The sequence below is a fragment of the Sebastes fasciatus genome, chromosome 13 (assembly GCF_043250625.1).
Source record: "Sebastes fasciatus isolate fSebFas1 chromosome 13, fSebFas1.pri, whole genome shotgun sequence".
NCBI lineage: Eukaryota > Metazoa > Chordata > Actinopteri > Perciformes > Sebastidae > Sebastes > Sebastes fasciatus.
In genome coordinates, this window is record NC_133807.1 from 7,298,433 (window position 1) to 7,324,879 (window position 26,447).

The 26,447-nt window shown below is 41.7% G+C and overlaps 1 protein-coding gene across 3 annotated transcripts; it reads right to left on the minus strand.

Annotated features, from left to right (window-relative positions):
- Positions 1 to 5,044: 5,044 nt before the first annotated feature.
- On the minus strand, positions 5,045 to 17,638 carry pecam1a (platelet and endothelial cell adhesion molecule 1a). 3 transcript variants are annotated; one of them, XM_074655200.1, is made up of 15 exons: positions 16,911 to 17,621; positions 16,781 to 16,804; positions 14,336 to 14,629; positions 12,308 to 12,604; positions 11,955 to 12,215; positions 10,817 to 11,098; positions 10,382 to 10,675; positions 10,018 to 10,299; positions 9,057 to 9,195; positions 8,854 to 8,921; positions 8,572 to 8,625; positions 7,457 to 7,549; positions 7,309 to 7,365; positions 6,658 to 6,680; positions 5,045 to 5,395 (listed from the first exon to the last, which is right to left on the minus strand). In XM_074655200.1, the coding sequence occupies exons 1-15, from the start codon at positions 16,966 to 16,968 to the stop codon at positions 5,249 to 5,251; spliced, it is 2,373 nt and encodes a 790-aa protein (XP_074511301.1). In that variant the 5' UTR covers positions 16,969 to 17,621; the 3' UTR covers positions 5,045 to 5,248. The 3 variants fall into 3 exon arrangements, with proteins under 3 accessions (XP_074511301.1, XP_074511302.1, XP_074511303.1); XM_074655201.1 differs by having other exon boundaries at positions 5,045 to 5,392; positions 16,911 to 17,614; XM_074655202.1 differs by lacking the exon at positions 8,572 to 8,625 and having other exon boundaries at positions 16,911 to 17,638.
- Positions 17,639 to 26,447: the final 8,809 nt, after the last annotated feature.

A 26,447-nucleotide genomic window follows, 5' to 3' on the forward strand; every position in this document is an offset into this window, starting at 1 on the left:
GAGGATTGGGTTACTTTAGCTGAAAGCCGCCTCCGTGGAAAAGGAGGTCAGAGGTTAAGAGTTGTGCATACGTGCGCCTAATGTGTTGATGCTCGATTGCACAATGAGGGCGTGTGTGTCAGTCAGTGGTCAGCGAGGGAGAGGACGTGAACCTTCGCCGTCGCCGCCGTGTGCTCTGAGCAGGTTGTACAAGGTTATGATGAATTAATGTCCGGGATATGTGAGAGCTTAAGCAATTAAAGACAGAGGACATCGAGCAGGTGGACTTACAAAGTCTAACCTTTACTCAGCATATGAAGGACAATGGAGTATCACACTTTCACACAATAGCATGCCTGAGCTGCCTTTAGCCTTGATACAGCACAGTGACATGTGGCTGTGTGTCAATGACAAGAAAAGTATACTGTAACATATATACCCTCATCCACCTCCACTGGCTCCCGGTCAAGTCCCGCATCACCTACAAAATCCTCCTCCTCACCTACAAATCCCTCAACGCCCTGGCTCCTCAGTACCTATCTGACCTCCTCCACCCTTACACACAGCCCCGGAACCTTAGATCCTCAGGCACGGGTCAGCTCTCCATCCCTCACACAAGAATGAGAACTTTTGGGGACAGAGCCTTCAGTGTGACAGCCCCCACACTTTGGAACTCTCTCCCCATAGAGCTCCGCAACGCACCATCTCTGGACACCTTCAAAAGACTCCTCAAAACCCACCTCTTCACCAAGGCCTATGGTCTCTAGCTACTGTTACATTTGTTGTATTTATTTATGTCTTTGTTAAGCGTCCTTGGGTTTCATGAAAGGCGCTATATAAATCCAAGATATTATTATTATTATTATTATATATATAATAGTAATATAATATTATAAAGTGTAGGTACACCTGAAGTGATGCCAGCTTCAAAGTAATTTAATTTTTACTTCCCACCATGAGACTGTTGTGCCAAATGCAGCATTATATAAACACCTGCTGCATTATATAACTTGCATAAATAATTGCTGTTCTTCAGTAATATCAATATCTATTTAATAGGTTTCAGACACAAACCTAGACTGCAGGCGCTCATCCCGAACGTCCCAGCACGACTCTTTAATGAGCCTCCTACCAGTGAGTGGTATGTATGAAGACAAATGAGCCACGAAATACCATCCTTTTGATAAATAACTCTGTGTATTCCCAATTAATTTTATTTTAAGTTAGTCGGAAGGCTTGACATTGAATTGAGGTCATAGTTTGCATAATGCATCGACCAATTCACAGTTTAAAGCAAATCTTCTTGAATAAATCGTGAAAATTAGAAACAATAATTACCAGTTTGACTCATAACTGTTCCTCAAATATATCCATTATACTAATATTGAATATGAATAAAAATGCATGTAATAAAACACTGAATTGAACACAACTCATTAGTTTCCTTTTCGGAAATTAGGAAATTAAAAAAAATAATGCTCCACAACCTGACTTGAGTTATACGGACAAATCACTTGATGCAGTGATTTTATTTCTATATTCTTAGTTAGCCACAGTGGTGGAAGAAGTACTCAGATCTTTAACTTAAGTAAAAGTAGTAATACCACAGTGGTGGAAGAATTACTCTGCTACAAGTAAAGGTCATGCATTCAAAACTTTACTTCAGTAAAATAAAAGTATACATCAAAATATACTTAAAGTACTCATTATGCAGAATGGCTCATTTCAGAATAATATATATTATATTATCAGATTGTCATTATTGATGCATTAATATGTTCATCACTTTATTGTTGCAGCTGGTAAAGGTGGAGCTCATTTTAATAATTTGATATACTGGGTAGCTTAATCTATAATAATATAATGCATCATGAATCATCTAAATCTGAAAAGTAACTAAGGTTATGAGATAAATTTAGTGAAGTAAAAAGTACAATATCCCTCTGAAATGTAGCGGAGTAGAAGTATAAAGTAGCATAAAATAGAAATACTCAAGTAAAGTACAAGTACCTCAAAATTGTACTTAAGGACAGTACTTGAGTAAATGTACTTAGTAACACACTGGTAAGACATGATATGGCTTTTCTTCACAGCCCTACATACAGTAATGTGAATATACTGCTGCCTTTATTTCTATTACAACTACTGAACTGCACCTTGATTACAAGAACGTATGAATCATATATTAAATAAATGATTAAACTAATGTAAAATGATGATAATGTGAAATATATTGCCGGATAAATTTAGGATAATTACGTGGTGGCTGAGAGCACCTCTAAATGTTCCTCCGCAGGAGCAAGAGAGATGAGGTCAACACAATGACCTCATTGCTGCATCTGAAGACCACCAGCAGCACTGGCCCCATAAGGCCAAGTGAAAGACAGCATAGTCCCAGAATGCATTTCACAGGGGTCAATATGCTAATTTTAGCACAGCGGCCAATGGCAGTTCAGGAGTCGTGCTCCAGATACGGGAGGAGCCGGATCAGGTTACGTGGCGGCGGAGACACGAACGGCGTACGTGCAGCAATAAAGAGGGGACGCAGGACTCTGCTGCTGGGCCTGTAGGACCGATCTATCACGGTTACCACATGCATGTACAAAACGTTTCCTTAGTTACCACACGATTGGCACCATAAGCATTGATCATGTGATAGTATTACTCTGGTGGTAACAGGATCCCTAAAGGTGTGTACATGGCCTCACACGTCGCAGCTTTGGGTACGGTAGTAAATCCACCACCTTCCCTCCTGACAGACAGTTATGATGTAACGGCAGAGCAGCACCATGCTTGGGCAAAGTGTTCGGTGTCTGAGACGAGAATGCACTCAGACGAATGCACTTCCCTGGCAGTCGCTGCACACAGTTTTGTAGCCGTTGAAAACACACCGGTTAAAACGGGTGTTATATGACTTTGCGGTTTTGTCTTTTGGTCAAATGCATCCAAGAATAAAAACCAAAGCAAGTTCAGACTACGGTTTTCTCTGCCCACTGTGTAATCATACTCCGACGGCCTATTTCTAACAAGTCTGATGGCGTGTAAGTTACTCCCCTGATATTCTTGTAACACAGTCCCTGTGTGCCGGATCTCTGGTGCTCAGAATATGCTGTTGCCTCCTGTCAAGGCCGGCCTCCCGGTTAAGTACTGTAATGTGATTAATAAACCATGAGTCGACTGAGACGCGGCCCTATCCTCAAAGCAGGGATGAGTTTTCATTTTGGCACCTCCGAGCTGAAGCCGTATCCATTCATAGATGCCTCTGAGGACCCCACAGAAGCCGAGAAGCACACGTATCACTCCACATGTGAGGTCTGTGGGGGGCCTGAGGGAATGGTGCAAACCCTGGAAATATTGTACCACACCCTGGTGTCACATATTGTGCACACATTCGTGAAGCACAACTGCAGCGGTGAAAGAAGCTCAAGAGGTGGAGGAGGAGATCAGACGGCTCTGTGAACTGGCATACACACGGAAGCATATGGAAACTCCAGGCAGGCCGGTAATGAAGATGAACAGTCTATACCGTACGTTCGCCTGTGTGCTAAGAATGGAGATGAAAGCTTGTGAGTCGGTGGCAGGCTGTCGGTGTTAGCTCTGGTGTCAGGTTGTTACAGATTCCCACATGGATTTTATCTGCTGTTCAGCGTCTCTAAGAGCTTCCTGTCAAAACGCAGATCCTCATAATCCAGATTGTTGACAGCAGTTGCTGCCGTGAACTGAGTGAACCCAAAACGTATGCCCAGGTCCAGAGCAGCACCTATTGTGCAGAGCTTGCCCCAGTTCACCTGCTAACAGGTGCAAAATGTCAAAATGACACTTTTAACATCCACAGATCTTTGAAAGAGGTCAGAGAACTTTGTAAAGCCATAATAATGAAAACAATCATTCTAAAATAAGATATGCAGAAGGATCACTTTAATGCTTTGCACTCACTCAGAAATATCCGTCAGCAGAGCAATAAAGTGACCGTTCTGTAGAGGGGTATTCATTAGGGCAGCAACTGACAATTATTTTCATTTTCGATTAATTATTTTCTCGATTAGTTATTTGGTCTATAAAATGTCATAAAATGGTAAAAAATGTTGATCAGTGTTTCCCAAAGCTCAAGACACCGTCCTCAAATGTCTTGTTTTGTCCCACAACTCAGAGATATTCAGTTTACTGTCATAGAGGAGCAAAAAAAATCCAGAAAATATTCATATTTAAGAAGCTGGAATCAGACAATTCAGACTTTTCTTTAAAAAAATGACTTACTTAATCAAAAATAGTTGGCGATAAATGTAATAGTTGACAACTGATCGATTAATCGTTGCAGCTCTAGTATTCATGATGATCTAACACTAGCGCAGAAGCCAATCAATACAATCAATAGAAAATGACAATGAATCCTTTAAGTCATTTTTAAAGCAAAAACACCAGATACCAGTGTATTGAATATTTTTTGGTTTGGATTGTTGGACAAATCAAACAATTTGAAGAAGTCACCCTGGGCTTTGGGCTTTGACATACAACTCTAACACACAAGCTATGTTACATTATGTCCTGAGCTATGAGCTCTAAGTGTCAAAGTCTGAGTTCATCCCAGCTATTAATGTACATTATCCTCCACTGCAGCATTAAGTTTAGCAATAGATTTGCCAGCTAAACATATCTGGAGACCTTGGATCAGTTCATGTTATATCATTCAATCAAAGCTTAGATAACGGAACATGAAACTGATATGTGTGATGAAAGTGATTACCTCAGTGGATGCCCCCCTCGCAGTGAGAGACATCACAGCCAGATGGCACTAAGTTTCCATGCAGCGCTGCCTGAAGTCTGTCCTCTAGTGGTTTCAACAGCAAGCACTGGTGAATGTAGTCCCAGCCTCGTCTCTAAAGGGGCAGTATCACTACTCTGCTCACTTCAAAGACCTCTCTTTCTATTCAGATTCTGTCACCACTGACAGCAGTGGAAGGATATAGACTTGAACGTCTTTTCCTTTGTGGCCACCACACACATCCTCTCTCTCTGTGTCCTGGCAAGAAATCTACCGGAGATGGAAAGAGAGACACTTCACTTATCAAAAACATTTTATTTGCCCTTCAAAAAGGCAAAAGCAAGTGGATTTACAGTGTGGGATGTTGATTGCAAAGCGTTACAAAAATACAAAAAGTATATAGTAAATGCTTAGAGCTGTTTAAGGTCTTTCAGGACAAAAGTCTCCAGCTGCATCAACCAGCCGGATAAATAAAGGAATAAATATTCTGGTCGGTCAGTTGGATTTTCATTCCCCGTGGTCAGCAGTGTCGATGTGAACACTGTCGTCAATCTCATCTATGTGGTCATCCTGGACGATGTGGTCGCCTTGGTTACCGTGGTCACTGTGGTGATCCGTATCATGATTCAGCTGTGCATACTCCACTGACCCCTGCTGGGACAAAACAATGAAAGAAAGGGACAAACTGACACTGTTACAGTTTCACAGCTGGCAAAAATTGGTCTTGCACTGATATTTTATGTTGAGACACAAAACAAAATATTAAGGCTGTCAATCGATAAAGATATTTAGTCGCTATTAACCGCATGACTGTCCATAGTTAATCAGGATTAATCGCAAATTAATCGCACATTTGTATCTGTTCAAAATGTATCTTAAAAGGAGATTTGTCAAATATTTAATACTCTTATCAAATTGGGAGTGGGCAAACATGCTGCTTTATGCAAATGTATGTATATATTTATTACTGGAAACAGAGCGTTTCACATAGAGAATGAATACAGGTATATTCAGACAGACAGTATGAGAAAAATAATGTGTCTTTTGAACATTAAAGCATGTAAACATGTTCTAGTAGAAACCCAAAATACAAGTATGAACCTGGAAATGAGCATGATATGTCCCCTCTAAAAGCAGATGCTTGAAACACAAGTTAAAATGTATAATCATTCATCTATTATAGGAAACGTTATCCCTCAACATGTTGAACTGTATGTTTGCCTGTAGACTGATTTCTGTAGACACATTTTTGAATGTTCACTTGACCTAGTGTGTACTGACTCAAGGTTAATTAAGGAAGGGATAATGTACAGCAAGCTGTTCATTGTTGTGAAATAAACCCCGACAGGGCGATGCGGCACCCTGACGCTGTACATTAATCTGCTTATTACACGGCTACTTACTTAAGAAATCAATAATTTGAAACATTTAACAAAAATATTCCGCCAGAGTCCGACATCAGAACTGCGCCCATAGCAACAGTCTGTTATACATAGCAACGGTCTGCTATAAAGAAATAACAGACCGTAGAATGCTGTGATGGACCAATCAGAATCGAGTATTCAACACCGCCGTGTAATAACTGGAATTAATTAATAGAAGTGCATCAATTGAACATAATTAGTTCCAAATTGCAGTTTTTTCCAGGACACTTCCTACATAAGTATTAGCAAATGATCACAAATTTACAAAGCAGTTAAATAAAGTGTTTTACTTGGGCTATAATACTTTCAGTTACCTGTCTACAAACAATAAAAACGGACTCCTCAGGGTTTCCGTTTATTGCACTGTCTGTCCGTGAGAGGTCTCTCTGAGCAAAGACACAACAGATTCATGAGTGTGTGTGTGTGTCTGCCTTTTTGTAGCGTGTGCATGCACTGTGTGTGTGTATGCGTGGTGTGTGTACTTCTACTTACACCATCAGTCTGCTCGGGAACACCTGCAAAAACAAAGCCAGAGGACAAGCTCAGGAAACAAAAGGAGTCTGAGGATTAAAGGAGGGCTGGCATAGTCATCAGCACTCCCATGAAAGAGCTCCCACATCCCATGAAACCGGGAGCTTATCATGTCGCACACATTCACACTAACATGTTCGTGCTAATAGAGTCTTTATCTACAAGAACGTCTCCTCTCATAGAGCAAAAAACATGCCTGTTATGTTATATTGTGTTTCCCTTCACTTCTGCTGCATCATTGTTTGCATCACTACAGCCGACATTCAAACCGTTAGGAGTTATTAGGAGCCAGTGACTGAACAATGGATAATAGTTTCCCCCACGAGTACGAAACAATGGCGTTTGCTCACTTAGTCTTAACGGATGTACACACTGTTTGGTTCTGATTGTTAGAACAGGAAGTTCTCTCTGACGAAAGCAGGAAGTGGACACCTGGCGACTGGGCCTTCTGTTTTAATGACACATTCTTTCACTAACAATGCAGATGTTTACAGTCAGAGCTGATCCTGTTTCCTGGCACTTTTCTCTTTCAAACGTCAGCGAGCGGCCTGTTTTCTCTCACCGCGTAACATTAAGTGGGATTTGAAACGCAGAGCAGGATGTTGGTCGTACCTTGCTTGGAGTTCCGCACTTCGCTGTACACCGTGTCAGTGCCCTTTTTCACCGGAGCTGTCATCAACAAATACAGAATTATTTTAGACAGTGTTTTTGAGTTCGACATGATCACACTAATAATAATAATAGTCAGAGGAAGTCTCACCTCTGTCAGGATCTGCCTGTCTGGTCTGCACCTCGGTGTATTGAGGTTCTGGTGGTTTTTCTGGAGCGGTCACGCTATTCTGGTCCTCAGACTCTGCAGTACAATACAGGAGCAAGCTGAAGTTAAACTTCATAGCATTTTGTATTATTTTAAATCAAACAATAGGCTATAGCAGTCAGATTAGGTAATTTACAGATGTTTAATTGAATCCATTTTAACCAGTTAACGTAATTTATTTTTAACGCATTAACACAATCGATCTTTTAGAGGATGTAGCGGCTCAGTTTTAAAGCTAGAGAGAAGACACTGGCATCATATGAAACTAGAAAAACCTAAGGAATCCATACTAGCTTGTCGAGAAGGAGGCTAAATAACACTCCAAACTGTGGCTACATTTTGGTGAGGAAAAACTGTCATGGCCATTTTCAAAGGGGTCCCTTGACCTCTGACCTAAAAAATGTGCGATTAATTTGTGATTAATCATAGACAATCATGCGATTAATCACGATTAAATATTTTAATCAATTGACAGCCCTAGTTTGGATTTTTTGTATTACTGTTTGGAGCAGACTTGGAAGTCTTGTTGAAATGTCTTTTCAGGTGTTGTTTGAGGACACCTGTTAGGAGGACTAAGAGATTCCACGTCTCCTTCACCCTAAGTACTATTAATATTCTCAATAGCATATAGCACTCTGGCTGCACTTTTTGCACTTCCCCTAGCACAACTGCATATTTGCACAATTGTACATGTGTCCTGGGTACGAATTTTCATTTCCCTGCTCTAGCTCTGCGTTTTATTGTGTTGATGTTGTCTTTTGTATTCTGTTTTTATAGGAGCACTGACTGCAAAACAAATTAGACGGAGAAGAATTAAACGGTTGCTTGTAAATTAAATTAGATTAGATCATGGTGCAGATTAATGTCGAAATATGTATTTGATTTGAGTTTCTTTTTGTATTTTTTTATTGTATTTATTATTATTTTTTATTATTATTATTATCATTATTATTTTGCATTAAGGGGTCATTTGATTTGTTGACCAAAATGAGACAATACTAATTTAAAAAATCAATGAAATACTAATTACAATTTTTTTTTTTAAACTGTCCACTCACCAGAGCCTGATGCCTGTTCACTCCAAACACTCTTTCCGATCATGCCTGGAGTGACTAGTGCACAGAAAGAACAAAAAACAGCACCAGGCTCAGTTGTTGAATCATCAGTAAAATCTACACCACTACTTTAATGCTTAAAAAAAAGAAGAAAAAAAAAGAAAATATTTTAAAATGAGTTTACTAAATCATATTTTGCTCTTAAGCACCATTTACAGCTCAGTATTTATTGTATAATCAGTATCAAATCAATCAATCAGTATATATCAGCATTAGCGACTTTACCATTAGCAGCCTCATTGACTTCTGCCTGGGTGAGGCTCAGCCGCTCCACTTTAGTGCTGGCTGACTTCCTAAGAAGAGGTGGACACAAAACACAATCAGCTTTTTTACAACAGGAAACTGTACGGGCGTCATCGTCTTGTTACTGAACTTGTTTCACCTTCAACACACTGATTTTTGATAAGAACATGAGCAATGTTACTTACACCGACAGCTCGCCAGTTCGTTTCCTCTTAAACAGAAGGAGACGTCTTTTAAAGGCCATAATGAGGATCATGGCCAGTATGAGCAGGAAGCAGATGACGATAACAGCGATGAGACCTTTCTTCCAGCCAGCCATCTTCACTGCCATTTGAATGAAATACATGGATGTGTATGAATTATATTAAACACAATGATTATAAAACACAGCATTCAAAATTGTTATCACAGAACCTCAAACTTTTCTGCTTAATGTAGTTTGTCTTTCCCTTCTGGGTTTATATATGTAATCATTTCATTTCCCAATCATGTCACAGTTTACACCTGCACAGAAACACTGCTCCTGAACTGCCTGAAATGCTTTGCTTGAAGTCCTGCTTTTTCTTTTGTAACGTGGTGATGTCACCAAGTAACACATTTGCATAATACCTGCCTAGCGGCTAGTTTGGCATGCCCTCAAACAAAGCTAGTTAGAGCGGAGTCTGGAGAGATTGGCAGGAGCCAAACAGAGCGTTTCAGACAGAGGGAGATGTTTTTGAACATAAAAGCATGTAAACATGTTCTAGTACCTGAAAAGGAGCATGATGTGTCCTCTTTAATATTTTTAATGTAATAATTGCCGCAGGGTTTATACTTCAAACTCATGTTGGTTCACTTTTTTATAGCTGATCTGTATTCTCATAAATGCTGAGTCAAAAACACTTATGGTGTTCCGCTTTTACAACCAGATTCTTCTTCTTCTTTTTCCAACAGCACAATGTTAAAACGTCTTTATGAAACTCATTACTCTTTAAAAAATTTACTGAGAAACTTGTCAAACTCAAATCGAAACGCACCCTTAGACTTTATGTCCACTTTTCATAAACATCCTCTCTAAAACTCTAACGGCCCTCACAAAGATAGACATACAAGAATCGCACCCATGACCATCATCATCTCTGCTATCAACTGAAGATAAAAACACACCTGCCATCATGACGGTGTGGCTTCGTTTGGTTTCTTCGGCCAGGTTGGTGGCCACACAGTAGTATCCCCCTCGTTGTTCTCCTCTGACGTTGCTGATGCTGTAGGATCCTTTCAGTGTCTTGGAGGTCTGGGAACCGAGAGCGCCCTGCGTCTCCGTGTGGTACAAGGTGAAGTTGATGGGAAGAGTGCCTCTCTCAACGGTGCAGACGAGAGTCACGTCCTGCCCCTCGGAGACGTCCCCCGCGTCGGGGAGCACGCTCAACACTGGTTTTGACACTGGCTCTGCGTGGAGTAAAATGCACGTTAGCCCTGCAGTTCACCATGTTAACATCAATTTGTTTGAGTGAGTCGTCATCCAACACACCTATGATGGTTGAACGTAGCAGCTGCTCCCCTAATCCTGTCATGGGAGGCCTGTTTTCACTGTTTTTCGCGTGGCACATAAGGCGATTTAAGTCTGAGGTCTTGTAGATGGCTGAGGCGTTAAAGATGGCCTGCTCCCCCGGCTTGCTCACCATGAGCTCAACCTGCCTGTCAGGGCTGTGCAGGGTATAGATGATGGGCAGAGTGCCATTGTCGCTGTGACAGAGCAGCTGGAAGCGCTTTCCCAACACCAGCGTACCCCCCACCACACTCAGCATGGGTTTGGAGACAGGAACTGAGGATAAGATAATTAGCCAGTTAGTCAGTGCAACAGAAAAGAACAAGAGACGACAGCCATGCTAACAGCTCTGTGAGGCGGAACTTAGAGCTAAACACTAATGTCAGCATGCTTAATTCCAAGCATTTGATGACTCACCTTTTGCTTTCACAACAACCATTTGGCTTTCTTTCACAAAGCTGTGTGTGGAAGAAGCAGCCTCGACTTTACAAGTGTAGTTGCCATTTTTAGAAGGGTGTGCCACCGCGACGTATGTCTCTGCACTGGCGACTTTGACGTTATCTTTGTAGAAGGAGAACTGCATGGTTTCATTGTTGATCTTCTCAGGAACATAAATGGAGACTGAGCAGGTCAGCTTGAAGCGGTCTCCCTCAAATATGTCTATGGGCGTCACAGACAGTTGTGGATTTGAAAACAGCTCTGTTGAAGTGGGAGAGCAAAAACCCAGCATTATATAATGTTCCTGTGGTATACTTTTTAATTTAGAAAATAGAAAATGCTAATGTTAAGAAGGTATTTAGATTAGGGCTGTCAAAGTTAACGCAATAATAGTTAACATAAATTTCTTTTAACGCCACTAATTTCTTTGATGCATTAATGCAACATGAGTTTTTTTAGGTTGTAGAGGCTCAGTTTTGAAGCTAGAGTGAATATACTGGTATCATATGAAACTATAAAACCTGAGGAATCCATTGCCCACCATGCCATATTACCTTGTTGTGAAGGAGGCTAAATAATGCTGCGAACTTACGCTAAATTTTGGCGAGGAAAAACTGTCATGGCCATTTTCAAAGGGGTCCCTTGACCTCTGACCTCCAGATCTGTGAATGAAAATGGGTTCTATGGGTACCCACGAGTCTCCCCTTTACAGACCACTTTATGATAATCACATGCAGTTTGGGGCAAGTCATAGTCAAGTCAGCACACTGACACACTGACAGTTGTTGTTGCCTGTTGGGCTGCAGTTTGCCATGTTATGATTGGAGCATATTTTTGTTTATGCTAAATGCAGTACCTGAGAGGGTTTGTGGATAATATTTGTCATTGTTTTGTGTTGGTAATTGATTTCCATTAATAAATATATACATACATTTGCATAAAGCAGCGTATTTTTCCACTCCCATGTTGATAAGAGTATTAAATACAAGACAAATCTCCCTTTACGGTACATTTTGAACAGATGTGTGATTAATTTGCGATTAATCGCGATTAAATATTTGAATCGATTGACAGCCCTAATTTAGATATACAAAACAAAGAGCTATCCAGTTCTTGCCTTTGACTGTGATTGTTTGATAGGTTTCTTTCTGCACGTTGCCCCACTCTGCCTTGCACACAAGCTCCCCAGAGTCGCCTTCTAGTGTACGGTACCGATGACTGAGGCTGACTCGGGCTTTCTTGAGGATCCTCCTGTCCTTCGTCAGGAATACGTCAATGTTGTTCAGTGGACTCACCACTTTACAGACCACCTCTATTATCTCACCCTCATAGACATTTGGGGAGGGCAGCACATTCATGATCGGGGAAATGTAGAGTGCTGCAAGACACAACTCAGAAGAGTCAATCACACAAGCCTCTGTAAGCAGTCTGATCTTTTGTTGGAGACATAACAGCGCATGAACTAATCACCTTTGACTATGACTGGGATGTCGTTGCTGCGGTTGGAGCGTCTGGCGCCAGAAACCAAGTTGACCTCATAGTCACAGTACAGGAGGCTGTCTCCAATCCTCCTCAGGACCAGCGTGGTCTCTGATGAGTTCCCAGTGGGCGCCGGCTGCTTTATCTTCTGAATGTCTCCGGTCCTGAATCTCTGGTAGAACCGGAAGATGAGGGATCCTTTCTCCTCCGGAGCGCTGCAGGAGGCTGTGAACTCCTCGCTCTCATAGGGGGAAGTCTTATTCAAATACAGAACGGGGGTCTGCAGGCCTGAGGAGAGGAAAACCCAACAGGACAGTTGAAAGTATACTCTGCATACTAATGTTGTTTGTTCAGGTGCCTGGTTATGAGGTGTGTGGAAATTATATTATTTATATGTTTTGCCAGAACTTTCTGGAATTACCACGAACAATGAGGATTTGAAGTGCCAAGTGTGTCCATGGTTTTGTGTGTTTTAGCCCATTAACTTAAAAGGTATGTATATTTACATTGCTGATAATTATTTCCCAAATTTTGCTTTAAAGGGATAGTTTGGGTGTTTTGAAGTGGGGTTGTATGAGGTACTTATCCATAGTCAGTGTATTACCTACAGTAGATGATGAAACCAAAGCAATGCAGTGCTGTGGATGGGGCTGGCAGCAAAACGTATTTTAGCCACTTAAAAGAAAGGCTCACCTAAAAAAAGTGTGCGTTATATTTAGAATATTTTCCCATGGGAACTGATCTGAAAGTGAAGCTTATCTAGAGAGCATAGATAAGTTTCACTTTCAGTTCAATTCCCCATTGGAAACATAGACTGTATAGCTGTCTGACGGCAAGGTTATTATAAATATAGTGTACATTTAAATTGATATTGATTTTCTTTTTTAGGTGAGCCTTTCATTTAGGTGTCTAAAATACTTTTAGCTTCGCTTCCATGGAGTAACTCCTGTCTGCTTCTCCAAACTGGGGGAGTGCCGACCCGTCATCTACTGTAGGTAATACACTGACTATGGATAAGTACCTCATACAACCCCACTTCAAAACACCCAACTATCCCTTTAAGTCAAACGTTACAATCTCAAAGATCTCTGTTTCGTTCCCCTTGGCGGCACTTGTGGCGATAAGTGGTAATTACGGTGATCCTGCTTCCCAGAGATCCAAACAGTGTCGCCACAGCCAACCAGTTCGTAATACTACAAATGCAAGGGCTTTCATCAGTGAGCCATAGACTCATTACTTACTACTTACTTCAACTAGAATTACCGCATCACGGTTGAATGCCTCCGCTAACCAGTGAAGTTGCAGTTCTGTCCAAAATGTCATCACTACATCATTTTATCCTATTAAGCATTTAACTGCCAACTTCTAACCAGTTCATCCACAGCCACGGCTGTCGCCAGCACAGAGGCATAAAAACATGTTTGTGTGTTAAAAGAAATTCTAACATCCAAAATTCCAATGCCAGCAGATGTAATGCAACATTTCTAACGCAAAAAAATACAAAACACTTTATTATTTTTACATCTACCATATGTTTTCTTATTGTCTGTCCTTTTCAGCTCCTCCCTACCAAATGTCTAACATTGGAGATTCCTTGAACACAACACCAAAGACATATTTTAAGAGTCGTGGCATAACTTTTACAAAAACAAAAACGCAGCCAGAATGCTCACTGTGATTGATATTTACCTCAAAAGTTTGAGCTCTCTGGAAATGCTTATTTAAACGGCAGAAGGCAGGATGTCAGTCTAAACTCTTCTGACATACTGTGGAAAATGGCTGGCAGTATTGTGAATTATTCAATTGGGGAAAAAAAACACCACTGGTTTTGTCCAATTACTTTATGTTGACTTTTCCCCCCAAATGTGCTGATATATGGTAGAATTTCAGGTATATTATCACATTTTTCATGTAATACTACCTTTGTCAGACAAAAGCAATAACAACAAACATATCTAAGCAACTGAAAACAAATAAACCCTGGTTTGAGAAATCTATTGTACCAATATATAGCTCTACCTGTGACGTCCAGTTTTTTGCTGACGCTGATTTTGTTCTTGTCCTTGACTGTGACACGACACTCGTAACTTCCGGAGTCAGCTGCCCTGGCCGGGTCGAGTTCATATACGATTGCGTCTTCTGTGCTGGTAGAGGAGTGGATGGGAACGTCGTCCCGTCTCAGCTGGAAAGTGTGTGTCAGGTTACGGATGTTGTCATGACTGACTCTGACCTGGCAGCTTAGGGTCACCGGTGTCCCGCTTGGAACTGTGTTGCTGGGTTGGATGGTAAGGCCAACGGTATCTATAGTGAATGCTGTAGGTCCAAATGTCACACACACACACACACACACACACACACACACACACACACACACACACACACACACACACACACACACACACACACACACACATGTATTAGACAGAAATTATTGTCTCGTTCATGTAAAACCAACATCAGGGATTGAGCCAGTAACACAATACACCAGTCAGGGTCTATTATTCTCTCCACAATAAAGGTGAAGTCTGACGGAAGGCGCTCCCTGGCCTCCAGTCTACTGCGCAGTAAGCAGGAGCTGCTGAAGGAAGGAAAAAGCTTCAACAAACAGCTTCTGACCCTCTCCGCCCCCCTGGGAGAGCTGTGTTGATTTATCCCAGCTCCTGCTCTCCCTCAGCAACAACAACACAGTGTAACCTGCCTCAACAATCACTTAGTCCACATCCTCAAAGTACTGCTGCTAGTTTGGGCTCAGTGATGTAGAGTGACTGAGGCAGTAAACGACTGCGCTAACTCAGCCTACTGTATAAGTAGTTCATTCAAAGCTCTGTAAAAAAAAACTGCAGACCTTGAATTAAAATTATTTTGTCAAAGAATACATGTAGGTATTGCAATTTTAAAGGAATAGTTCAAAATTTTTGTAAATATACATTAGTTTTTATTGCCAAGAGTTAGATGAAAAGATTGATACCACTCTCAGAACCAGGTGGCAACATTCGGGTCTGAAAAGTGAAGCCAATGCTGAAGAGCCTTAAACCTGCATTCTTTCTAACAGCCAGCAGGGGGCGACTCCTCTGGTTGCTAAAAGAAGTCTGATTGCATAGAAGTCTATGAGAAAATGAGCCTACATCCCACTTGATTTATTACCTCAGTAAACATTGTAAACATGAGTTTATGGTCTCAATCGCTAGTTTCAAGTCTTCTTCAATACAGCATGATGTTCATTTAGTAAATTATGGTCCCATTTAGAGTCAGATAGACCATAAAGCAGGGGATGCTTTAGGGCGTGGCTACCTTGTAGCGTCTATGTCATTGTCCGGTCTGGGAGTTGTCCGTGTTTTTGTCTTACAACTTTAACCCTTTCACAGTGTGTTTTCAGTTCATGAAAGTTAATTATTACATTTTTGGTCGACTTAAAAGCTCTTATTCAGTGTTTGGTTGTGCTTAGCTCCACCCTCTAGTGTCACTTGGTTGCAAAAACCAAGATGGCAACGGCCAAAATACCGAACTCGAGGCTTCAAAACCGTAGACCACAAACCAATGGGTGACATCACGGTGACTACATCCACTTCTTATACACAGTCTATGGTGTGTACGCTAAATATGAAGCTACAACCAGCAGCTGGTTAGCTTAGCTTAGCACAAAGACTGGAAACAGTGGGAAACAGCTAGCCTGGTTCTGTCCAAAGGAAACAAAATCAACCTACTAGCAACTCCAAAGCTCACTAACTAACACGCTAGATCCCTTTTGTTTACTCTGTGCAAAAAACAAAGTATAAAAACGATAATTTACAATTTGACGAGGGGTTATGTGACTATTTCTTTACAAGGAGCAGTTAGGCTACTATTCGGAGTCTCAGCTGGTTACTGGCAACCTCACACTGACAGCAAGACTTCAGGTTAATTAGTGAGCTTTAGAGGTACTAGTAGGCGAGTAGTCTTTATGCTAAGCTAAGCTAACCGCCTGCTAAATGTAGCTTTATATTGAGCGGACACACCTGAGAGTGACATCACTGTTCATCTAACTCCCGGCAAGCGTGTTTCCCAAAAATGTCGAATTATTCCTTTAAGACACTAACTGCCTCTATAGCCACCTAGTTAAGAGCTAAGAGAAGAAAGCAAGAAGAAATAAGCGTTTTAATTCAAATACATGTTGTTTGAAAGCTATTCAAAAATTGGGAGGGATTCATTCAAACTCATGCTGATTTTAAAGATTACCCAGCTTCACCTGCGCAACTAAAAATATCTTCAATGAATCTCACTAAAGACTTTAAAATCTCAAGGAGGCCATGAGTGCACGATACAACGCCCGACTTGCAAAAAATAACTGTGCGAGGTAAAAATAGCTTTCTCGTCGAACGCAGCGAGGAACGGATAACCTGAAACTGTCTCGACACTGGAGAAACTACAGTCCTCTAGACCGATCATTAAACAAGAGTCAAATATACATAATGGAGTTCTACTTACATGACTGTCCTCTGGCACACTGCCCTGTGTTTGGAGAATACAGAGGGAAAAGAGAGAAAAAGTGAGAATCAGGAGATTAACTGGAGGAACATCCTTTATCCTTGAAGCGGCACAACAGTGGGTCCCTTACAGAAGTGTAGGAGGCAGGTGAGGAGCAGCAGCGGTAGGTTGGGGGGTCTGGAGTCCATCCTGAGTGATGCTGGTTCACTGCTGTAAGATTAAAATACAGCTGCAGAAGGCCGACGAAACGGAGGCCAGAAGGGCGGTCAGACGGACGGAGAGAGGAAGGGAGAGGTGGAGTGTGTGGAGGACAAACTTGTGGTGATTCAGGCAGTGGTGGTGGTGGTGAGGGGGGTGTTCCTCGTCTTATCATGTGCTGCTTGACTGGCCAGGAAATGGTGGTCACTTCCTCAGGAATCGAGCATTTACCGTGTATTTATCAGTGTGCGAGAGAAGAGAAAAATTCAACAATAATGCACAAGAGCCTGGCAACCGTTTCACTTCTCTCTCAGCGTGGATCTGCTTAGGGTCTTACATTATTCAACAGTTTCATATGGATGACAACCATTTTGTGCAACGCTATGACTACATTTGGTAACATCGGAGACTTTTGCTCTCCAGATAAAACAACAAACACATCAGGAATTATGCAACAACACTCACACTCCGCTCTCACCTCTTAAATTGTTAATGTCGTCGGCTGTTTCTTTGCTGAGCTGCAGCGATTCCTACCGAGCCGTGGACCAATATGTAATTAAATATATGAAAAACATTCAGTGTTTTGACAACATCACCTACCACCTTACACCCCTTCTCCTCTCCTTCTCCTGTGCTCTTGTTAAAAACTCTGAGATGAAACTATGATGGAGCCACTGAATCATTTATAGGACACAAACTGAGATCTTAGCATCTGCAGAGCGTGTAGAGATGATTTATATATGCTCAAGTGTTTGGGGAAATTTGGGGAGAAATACACAACATAAGAGAATGTCAGATTAATTATGGCTACAGCTTGAGATATCAATCCTGCACTTAATCTACTATCCAGTCGTCGAGGAAATTAGACTTGAGTAGGCAGGCGTTATTGTTGGACAGGTGTAGATTAATCTCATGACAGATATTGTAGTTGTCATGGATGTGTTTCATCATCAAATGAAACTCCTTTTGCTATGGGAGTCCTCTGGGGAACAGTCACTCCATTGAACACAGTATATTTCCCACAATATGGGAATATATGGGAATAATTTCAACTTTTGTTGTCACAAATGCACATATATTTTAATAGAGAGTGTGGTTGCATTTGTGTTTAAAATCCAGATGTAGGTATGCAATGCTGTGCAGCATCCTGCAGTCCTCAACTGTGACCACTAAGAGCTGCTGAAGACCAACAGGAAAAAAAGGGTCTGCTCTGCAGCTTTATCTGCATAATGCTCCCAGTACCTTTCATTTATGCCACATTTTTACAAACAACAATGTTTTCAGGCTGCACAGAAGTGCATTTTATCTGCTACAGAGCTGCTGCAGAGGTGACCTTGACGGGAGACCGCCATGTTATTCCAACATATAATGTCCTATCTGACTTGTTGGTTATAGCAGCACATAAGAAGTTCCACAGACTAGTTAAATCTGCTGTTGATGGAAGGATTTCTTAGCATTGCTAGTGGGCTAGGATGGTGCCATTTGTAAACACGTCCGTCAGAGTTCACTCAGCTTTCTAATAAGCATTTTAAAATACAAAGAGCACATACAGTAAGTAGGGTGTTGTTCTAAAAATTTGAAGCATTGCACACGCAGAATGTGTATTTCAGGGTGGATGTTCATTTCAAGAAAGCTATCATGCTAGTTTCCAATTGTTTCCTTTCAGACAGTTATTATGTATTCTTGAGTCCTCTCAAAGCGGATCATCAGATCTAGGTCTGCATTAGTATACATAACATTACTTTGCTTAATATTAATCAGAAATATTAGCCCGTGTTCAATCCCAGAGCCAGAGCCGGCCCTGACCAATTTGGTGCCCTAGGCAAAATTTTAGCTGATGCCCTTAGCATCCAGGGGTGTTGCACAAAATTGTGGGCCCAATTAAAAGCCCAACCTAGTGTTTTAGTTTAATTCACAATGTTAAGCACATGATTACTGCGACCGAAAAGTGACGCCGAGGGGAGTTGGGATGAGAATTTGTTGGAAATATATCCCCAACTACATGGCCCACTTTGAAAGTTGTGTGTACCTAGTCAGTATTGGGATGTGGCCCATGCCAACAGGTCTGTATGAGTGGTCTTCCAACAGTGTCAGACAAAGTTTTTAGTGTGATTCTTAGCCCATTATAACCATTGCAGTACCTCATAACTGAGCTCACTGCAGTGGATGGCTCTGCTTGAGCCATTATCTGCTCACCTTCTCATTTCCACTGAATTAACATTGGTTAGAGATCCATAGAGAGGGTTAGAGTTTAATTGTACATCAGCCGGATACACACTCAGGGGTGGAGCAGAGTTTTGAGGCTGGTTAGGCGGTGCGGCCAGTGGTAATGATGTGATAACTTCACATCATGACCTGTAATTATTTTGTCTTCTTGACATTTCAGCTTGATTTCTCTTCTCTCAAAATGCAGCAGACTTTTTAAACTGGATGATATTCCCTGCATGCGTTAACTGTATTTTCATGACTGTAAAGAGTGTCCGAGTGATTGATGGTGGCCATGGTAGTACCATTGACACCGTCAGTTCTCGGTGGGTCCAGTGCGGCGCCGTGATTGATGTCTTCGCCCTGGGCCTCATCCTGCCAGCACTTCTCTCAGACTGCCAAACAGGTTCTGGCTCTGCTTCACACTGTAATATGGATCCCAGCGTGTTGAGATTCAACCGCTGCGATCATGCGTATCAACACAAACAATATTGCCTCTGCCAGAGATGATGACAGAGACAACAGGAGAAACAGCTTCCTCAATCAAAGAGGGTTTCTGTGTGCGTAAAAACTGAACATAATGAACTGTGCTGATGTTTCTCTGAATGGACATCCTACTGTAACACATGTATGAAGAGGAAGGGGAAATGAGATGAGTTAAAAACTAATTCAGACTCCTACTTTATTTGGGCATAAGGGAAATGTTGATGGATAATAAAAACCCTCCATTGAAAGACATGAGACGGGTAATGTGTTTCTGCTCTGAGGCAAACATCTTCAGGGCCTAATTACAAGCAATCAGCTCAGGCTTTGTAGAAAAAGTAGCCTGTACAGTCATGCAGTTGTGGTGGTTTTAGGGGACACATATTGGAACAAATGGTTTAATATGACAAACCAAAAGAGAGGAATTACACGTGGGTATTACTGTTTAAAAAATGGAACGCAATAGTTAAGGTTTGACTTGGTTAGGGTTAGAGTTAGAAAATATGCTTGCTTTATGCAAATGTATGTATATACTGTATGTATTATTGTAAATTCCTTAACAACACAAAACAATGACAAATATTGTCCAGAAACCCTCACAGGTACTGCATTTAGCATTACAAATATGCTCAAATCATAACATGGCAAACTGCAGCCCAACAGGCAACAACAGCTGTCAGTGTGTCAGTGTGCTGACTTGACTATGTCTTGCCCCAAACTGCATGTGATTATCATAAAGTGGGCATGTCTGTAAAGGGGAGACTCGTGGGTACCCATAGAACCCATTTTCATTCACATATATTGAGGTCAGAGGTCAAGGGACCCCTTTGAAAACGGCCATACCAGTTTTTCCTCGCCATCATTTTGCATAAATTTGGAGCGTTATTTAAGCTCTTTCGCAACAATCTAGTATGACAATGGATTCATTCGGGTATTCTAGTTTCATATGATGTGAGGATCTTCGCTCTAGCTTTAAAACTGAGCCCGCTATATCCTAAAAATCGCAAGTTGCGTTGATACGTCAAAGAAATTAGTGTTGTTAAAACAAATTTGCGTTTGCACACAGTTGCGTAACTTTGACAGTCCTAATAATAAAGTTATTGACAGTTACGTGGTATAACGAGTATAACAAGCGAGAAAGTCCACTATGGGCGGGCATGCGGGGAAGTGGATGGGTGCAAGAAACACCAGACTTTTCCCCAGGAGGCCGCGGTTAGTGTCCCTAAAAGTCAACGTTCACTTACATTGTAATTTTAAGACAAACCATTATGTTTTTTTTACTAAACCTAACCAAGTAGCTTTGTTGCGTTTTTTTTTGTTGTTTCATTTAATTTAATTTGCAACCTTTGTTATTACGAAAGGTCATGGTCATTTGCTCTCGCCATAATTAGTAACGGCCGTTAGAGAGCTTTCTCACTTGGACGTAAACATATGTCGTTTCGGGGCTGAAACGACATATGCTGCTGTTCTTCTTGGGAGGACAAGTCTTGTAAAAATTTTCCACAGTTTTTTTATGTACAACTTAAACATGTGAATAAAACAGGTGGATAGAAACTCACTCAATGGCACACTATATTGTATATAAGACCTTCAGCTTTAGAGTGTTTGCTGTCTGCAGATCCATCCGACTGACTAATGTTGACTTTACAAAGCCACTCTCCATCCCCTCCCTGGCATGGTGTGTTTTGACAGAGTGCAGCCAGTTGTGTCCCCAGAGAGCCTCTGCGCCTGAGCGGCAGGGCTGACCCAAGACTGGAAACACTGCGGATGAAGGACAACATGGAGAGGTTTCTGCCTCTGGCACAACAGCCTGCAGGACGCAGGGAGCGTGTTGCTACAAGGCAAAGCTTTGAGGCTACGAGTCCCACATAACCTCACGCCCCACCACAACTCCATCTATCTTTCACCAACTGTCCGTCTGTTCAAGTGTCATCACTGCTCTGTTTCACTAATTTAGCACAGGGACTTTAAATTCATACTTTTCATTCCTACATTTTCTCCTTCCACTCTTTTTTTTCTAAATAGGTCTTATGACTGACTTTCTCTCACTCTCTGTCTCTTTCTGTCCTCCCCTCTCCACCCACCTCATATCTGCTGAATCAATAATAAATGATCTGAGAGGCTTGGCTGTGACAGGCTCTCTGCATCGACTCTCTCAGGGTTAGAAGCAGACAATGCTCCAGGTCCTGGTACAGCAGCGGGTATACAGTAGGACAATGAGGCAGAGAGGACAGAAAGGAGAAGTCATGCTCATCGTTCCGTACTGCGGGTCATTAACAGTGAGCTTTCACGGATGTGTGCATCACGGCACAGCCGGCCTTCAAACCTCTTCGATGCAGCACATGTATCCGTGGCGTGCAGTATGTGGACAGCTCCATCTGAAACTCCACAGGGGACTATTGCTCTGAGAAACCTGCTGTGTGTTCACTCCCAACAAAAACCTGGATCCAAGGCCTCCTCTGTTCACATGCTGGTTTGAACATGAGCTCATTCTTTTTCTCTCTCCTCCTCTTTTTTTGTTTTTAGGGCTCTGTTAGATCTACCCTGCTGAAGTGTCCTTGAGCAATACACTCCAGGGGTGCTGTTCTGTTGCACATCCTGGTGAGTCAGAGCGAGGCGGAGAGAGGATCACATCTGTGTGACTCTCAAGATCTATTATGCATGCATCAAAGAACATAAACAGTAATTGCCCTGTAACTCAATCAGTTCTTCTGAAACAGCTTATCTTTTCTCTCATTAGAGGGGCGAAAAAGAGAGAGACATCGAGGCTGTGATCTCTAAAACTATAGCCAGGTTTACATGCAAATGTAGCCCAAATTTGAACCAAATTTCCAGAAAATCTGCAAAAGAAAATGCTAATTATGTGCATTTCCATCCCCTATGGTTATACGGAAATAAGGAGTTGGGTGCATCAAGATGGTGCTAATTCTCCAGTTTGGTGCCATTAAATTATTGCAGAGGAAGAGGGTTCAACGAGATGATGTAATTAAAAGAGCGCCGGTCAAACCTCAAATGGTGGAGAACCATGAGGAAAATATGATGGAAATATGACATTTCTGTTTGTTTCATCTATTAATTTGAAGAAGGTTACAGTGTCATTTCTGAATACACGGTAGGTTGCCTGATGAAGGTATAGAAAGGTGCAGGGATGACATGTTTTTGTAGGCCAACCAGGAAGTTAGCATCGCCCCGGTTCCCTCCACAAAAAGCCAATAGGATTTTTCCATTGGGTTTTGGATTATTGCAGAAAATAATCTCTGTGGCAAATGAAACGTTTATGATACTGACACGTTTTGTTCAGCAAGATAACCTTCACAAATGAACACCACTTTTATGATTTTTAAAGTGTGAATGCAACCGCCGGAAGTAAAAAGCTAACGTTAGGCTATAGACAAACTACACCACGGTCGCATGAGCGCGAGTATACACAACGAGGCTGTAAAGGCGGACGAGTCGGCGTGATGACGTTTAGTAGTCTCATTTAGCCACTTGTTAGCAACCGCCTTTTTAAATACACGTAAAAGCTTCAAAATTCACGAGTGGGATATTTACTGACGTACTTCATGTCGTAGAACAAAACGTTAAAATCTCTTCAGCTTGTGTTAACCACAGACCTTATTTCAGGCATCAAACTAAAAACCCATTTACAAAACCAATTGACATCCAGATAACGGGAACAGGAAGTGCTGAAATGCTAACTCATTTCTGGGGTTTACGACTCATTCCTGCAGCACTTCGATAGTTTTGTTTGACTCAAACATTTGGAGAGCTTGTAGAATCAGACAGGAAAACAGCAGACGAGGAGCCTCAGCGGTGTGAGCGTTGGCGGAGGAAAAAAGCTCTAAATAGCCTCCTCAGAACAGAGGCTCTCCCGAGAGGAGAATCTTTCTTTGGGTTCTCGTACATCATGAGATGGATGCTGGTTCGCCTTCAAAGTAAAAGTGCTGACACACTGAAGTCAAGAAGGGGAGGCAGAGAAGAGCCTCACGATCCGTCATGCAGGCCTATTGTCAGCGTTCCTACCTCAGATGCTCACACAAGGCCGTGTTTTTGCATGCAATGTGTCGAAAACCTGTTTTGGATTGTTGTTCCAGACAAAATCTTACTGTATGTGCTACTCCCAGCAGCCACTGCGGCGTCAGCCACTGAAGTTATCAACTCCCAGTAGAGGGCAGGGCTCAGTTAATCATGATGGTTCTGATTAAATCATGCATTTAACCTCAGTGTTTAGCTCAGTTAAAATCCTGTGGTCTCTATCACAGTGCTAGGGCATCTGGCAGAGCCCACTCACAATCAATACGAGCATTATGTTAATTCATCGGCTCTCCTCAGGACTCATTTAGAGTTATAGAAACTGCAAACGTGTTTGCGTGCCTGCCACTACTGCCAACGGGAATACTGAAATGTTTCAGGCTGCAAATGTGTCAAAATACGTAACTTTTAAGCTTTTTTTCACCGTTGAAACATGAAACCACTCAGCAAATACAGACAGGAATACAGCTGGAGGTACAAGGCCTGGCATTTTTGCTTGTTTTCTCCGTAAATGTCAATTTTTAAAAAGGAAAATACCAGCACACGGGAGAGAAGCAGTTGGGGAGAAGTGTCTTAAAAGTAAAAGGGAAGTGGGGGGTAAGTCATTTATTACAGTGAGTTAGCACGGAGCGTTGCATAACTCGCAGCCTTGGCTGGCGTTGGCCTTTATAGCAGAACAATGTGTCTCATTTGGGAGGAACACTAATTAGCTGGGGAAAAAAAGTGGGACGAAATTAAGTTAAAATGGATGTTGCAGGTTCGGAGTTGTCCTCTGCCACCTCTTGGCAAACTAAATGCTGAAAAATTACAGCATGATTTTTAAGTGGCTGTGTTTATTTCAGCAGAGCATAAATTATAGAGGACTTAGTGTTTTTAGTCTCATCAGAAAACAAGTCAATCAAGCTGTATTTGAAGATGGGAGAAAGGAAGGGGCAGCAGGAAGAAACAAAAAGTCTTATTTACTGCCAACAAGCCCCTGTCACATGTACCCAGAAGTGACTGCAGGAGGCCAATTAAATACTCAATCCCTGCAGCACCATAAATAATTAAGGTCGTCAGAATAGATGTAAAATGTTTTGTGTGATGGTTTCCCAATGTCACTGTTTGCAAAGGAAAAGAAAAGTCAATAGGTCTAAACATCCTAGAGTTCATGGCGACATGTTGTATACGTGGAAACCAATGACATTTTGTGTTTGAGTTTCTATGGTGCTAAAAAATAATTTAAAGGTGCAGTGTGTAGGACCTGGCGGCATCTAGAGGCGAGGTTGCAGATTGCAATCAACTGAAACTTCTCCCATTTTCCAAGCGTGTAGGAGAACTACAGTGGCCGACGTGAAAACACGAATGGCCCAGAGTGTTTGGTTTGCCCGTTCTGGGCTCCTGTAGAAATATGGCGGACTCCATGAGGGGACATGATCCCTATGTAGATATAAACGGTAAAAAACAGTATTCTAAGGTAACGAAAACACAACGATTCTTATTTTTAGGTACACTAAAGAAAACATGCTTAATAATATTAAATTCCATTCTGCCAATAGATCCCCCTAAATGTTACACACTGTTCCTTTAACGCTGCTAACGGACATTCTTAAAGTGAAACACCACCCAAAAGCCACAATCTTTAAGTATAAAACATAAACGATAAGCATGAAAAGTGGTTGTAAAACATTTGTTGCTTCTTTTTGGAGGGCAGTTGTTCACTTTTCTTTATATTTATTTCTATCAAACATCTACTCAGCTGTGCTCGGCTTTGTTTATAGGAAGTACAACATCAGGTTAGCCAAAGATTAAGCTAGGACAGAGCCATTGCTGTTTCCACTACTGATCTCTGTCTCTTATGTAGATGTTTTTCATTTCTTAGTGAAGCCCTTTGCAACACAATCTTGCAGGAGAGACCCTGCATGAATAAAATTTGATTTAACAGTCATCTATTTCTCTGGATACCTGTGTTAAGAAATTTGTTCCATTTCGTCATTTTTACTTTTTATTTCATCATCTGTATATAAAAGCGTAGAGTCGAAGTGCTCAACTCAAAATCTTGTGTCAGGATGAGGAACAAAGGCTCATCAGGATAGCCCACCACACACACACTCACTAAAATATTCATCTTAATTCAGTTATAAATGAATAGAAATCCAATTTAAAATCCAATTAATGTGTCTGCAGAGCCTATAAGGCTAATGTAACTGCTATCTATGAATATGTGCAGAAATCCATATAGCAAAAATTACAGAGCTGCACAGCCGCAGATAACATTCAACGTTTTCAGTCAGACATCACTCGATCTAACATTACAGGCAGAAAGGCGACCAGGCAAAAGAGTGATGTTTGGAAGTATTTCGACACACTAAACAAAATGAATGTGCAGTGCAAGCTATGTAACATTAAACTTTCATATCACAGAACAACTAGTTTGATGATTAACCATTTGCGCATCAAGCACAAGGAGAAATCAACGGAGACAGACCATGGGCAATCTCTCATCACCTTATTTGCTAGCAGTGTTAGCACGCACCATTGTGAAATGCGAGTTTGGGAGCCTTTCTGTTGCCTCCGCACAGCTCTCAACATGGCGATAGCTGAGCCGGTGGCTCGTAGCTAACATTGAAAACAAAGGCAACACTGCTGACAGAGCTAACAATGTTAACCTGGGGGGGAACCGGAGGGTGTGTGCTACACTTCCGCGCTGGCGCCGTCGGTCGGGACGGCGTTATCAGCTGTGAGTGCCATATGAGTGGTGGCCATGAGC

Excerpts from the sequence above, each read along its gene's own strand:
- pecam1a (XM_074655200.1), bottom strand. The coding sequence starts at position 16,968 with ATGGACTCCAGACCCCCCAACCTACCGCTGCTGCTCCTCACCTGCCTC. Across the intron at positions 16,805-16,910 it reads CACCTGCCTCCTACACTTCT|GGCAGTGTGCCAGAGGACAG; the intron begins GTAAGGGACCCA and ends CTCCAAACACAG. Across the intron at positions 5,396-6,657 it reads TTCCCGAGCAGACTGATGGT|CAGGGGTCAGTGGAGTATGC; the intron begins GTAAGTAGAAGT and ends GTTTTGTCCCAG.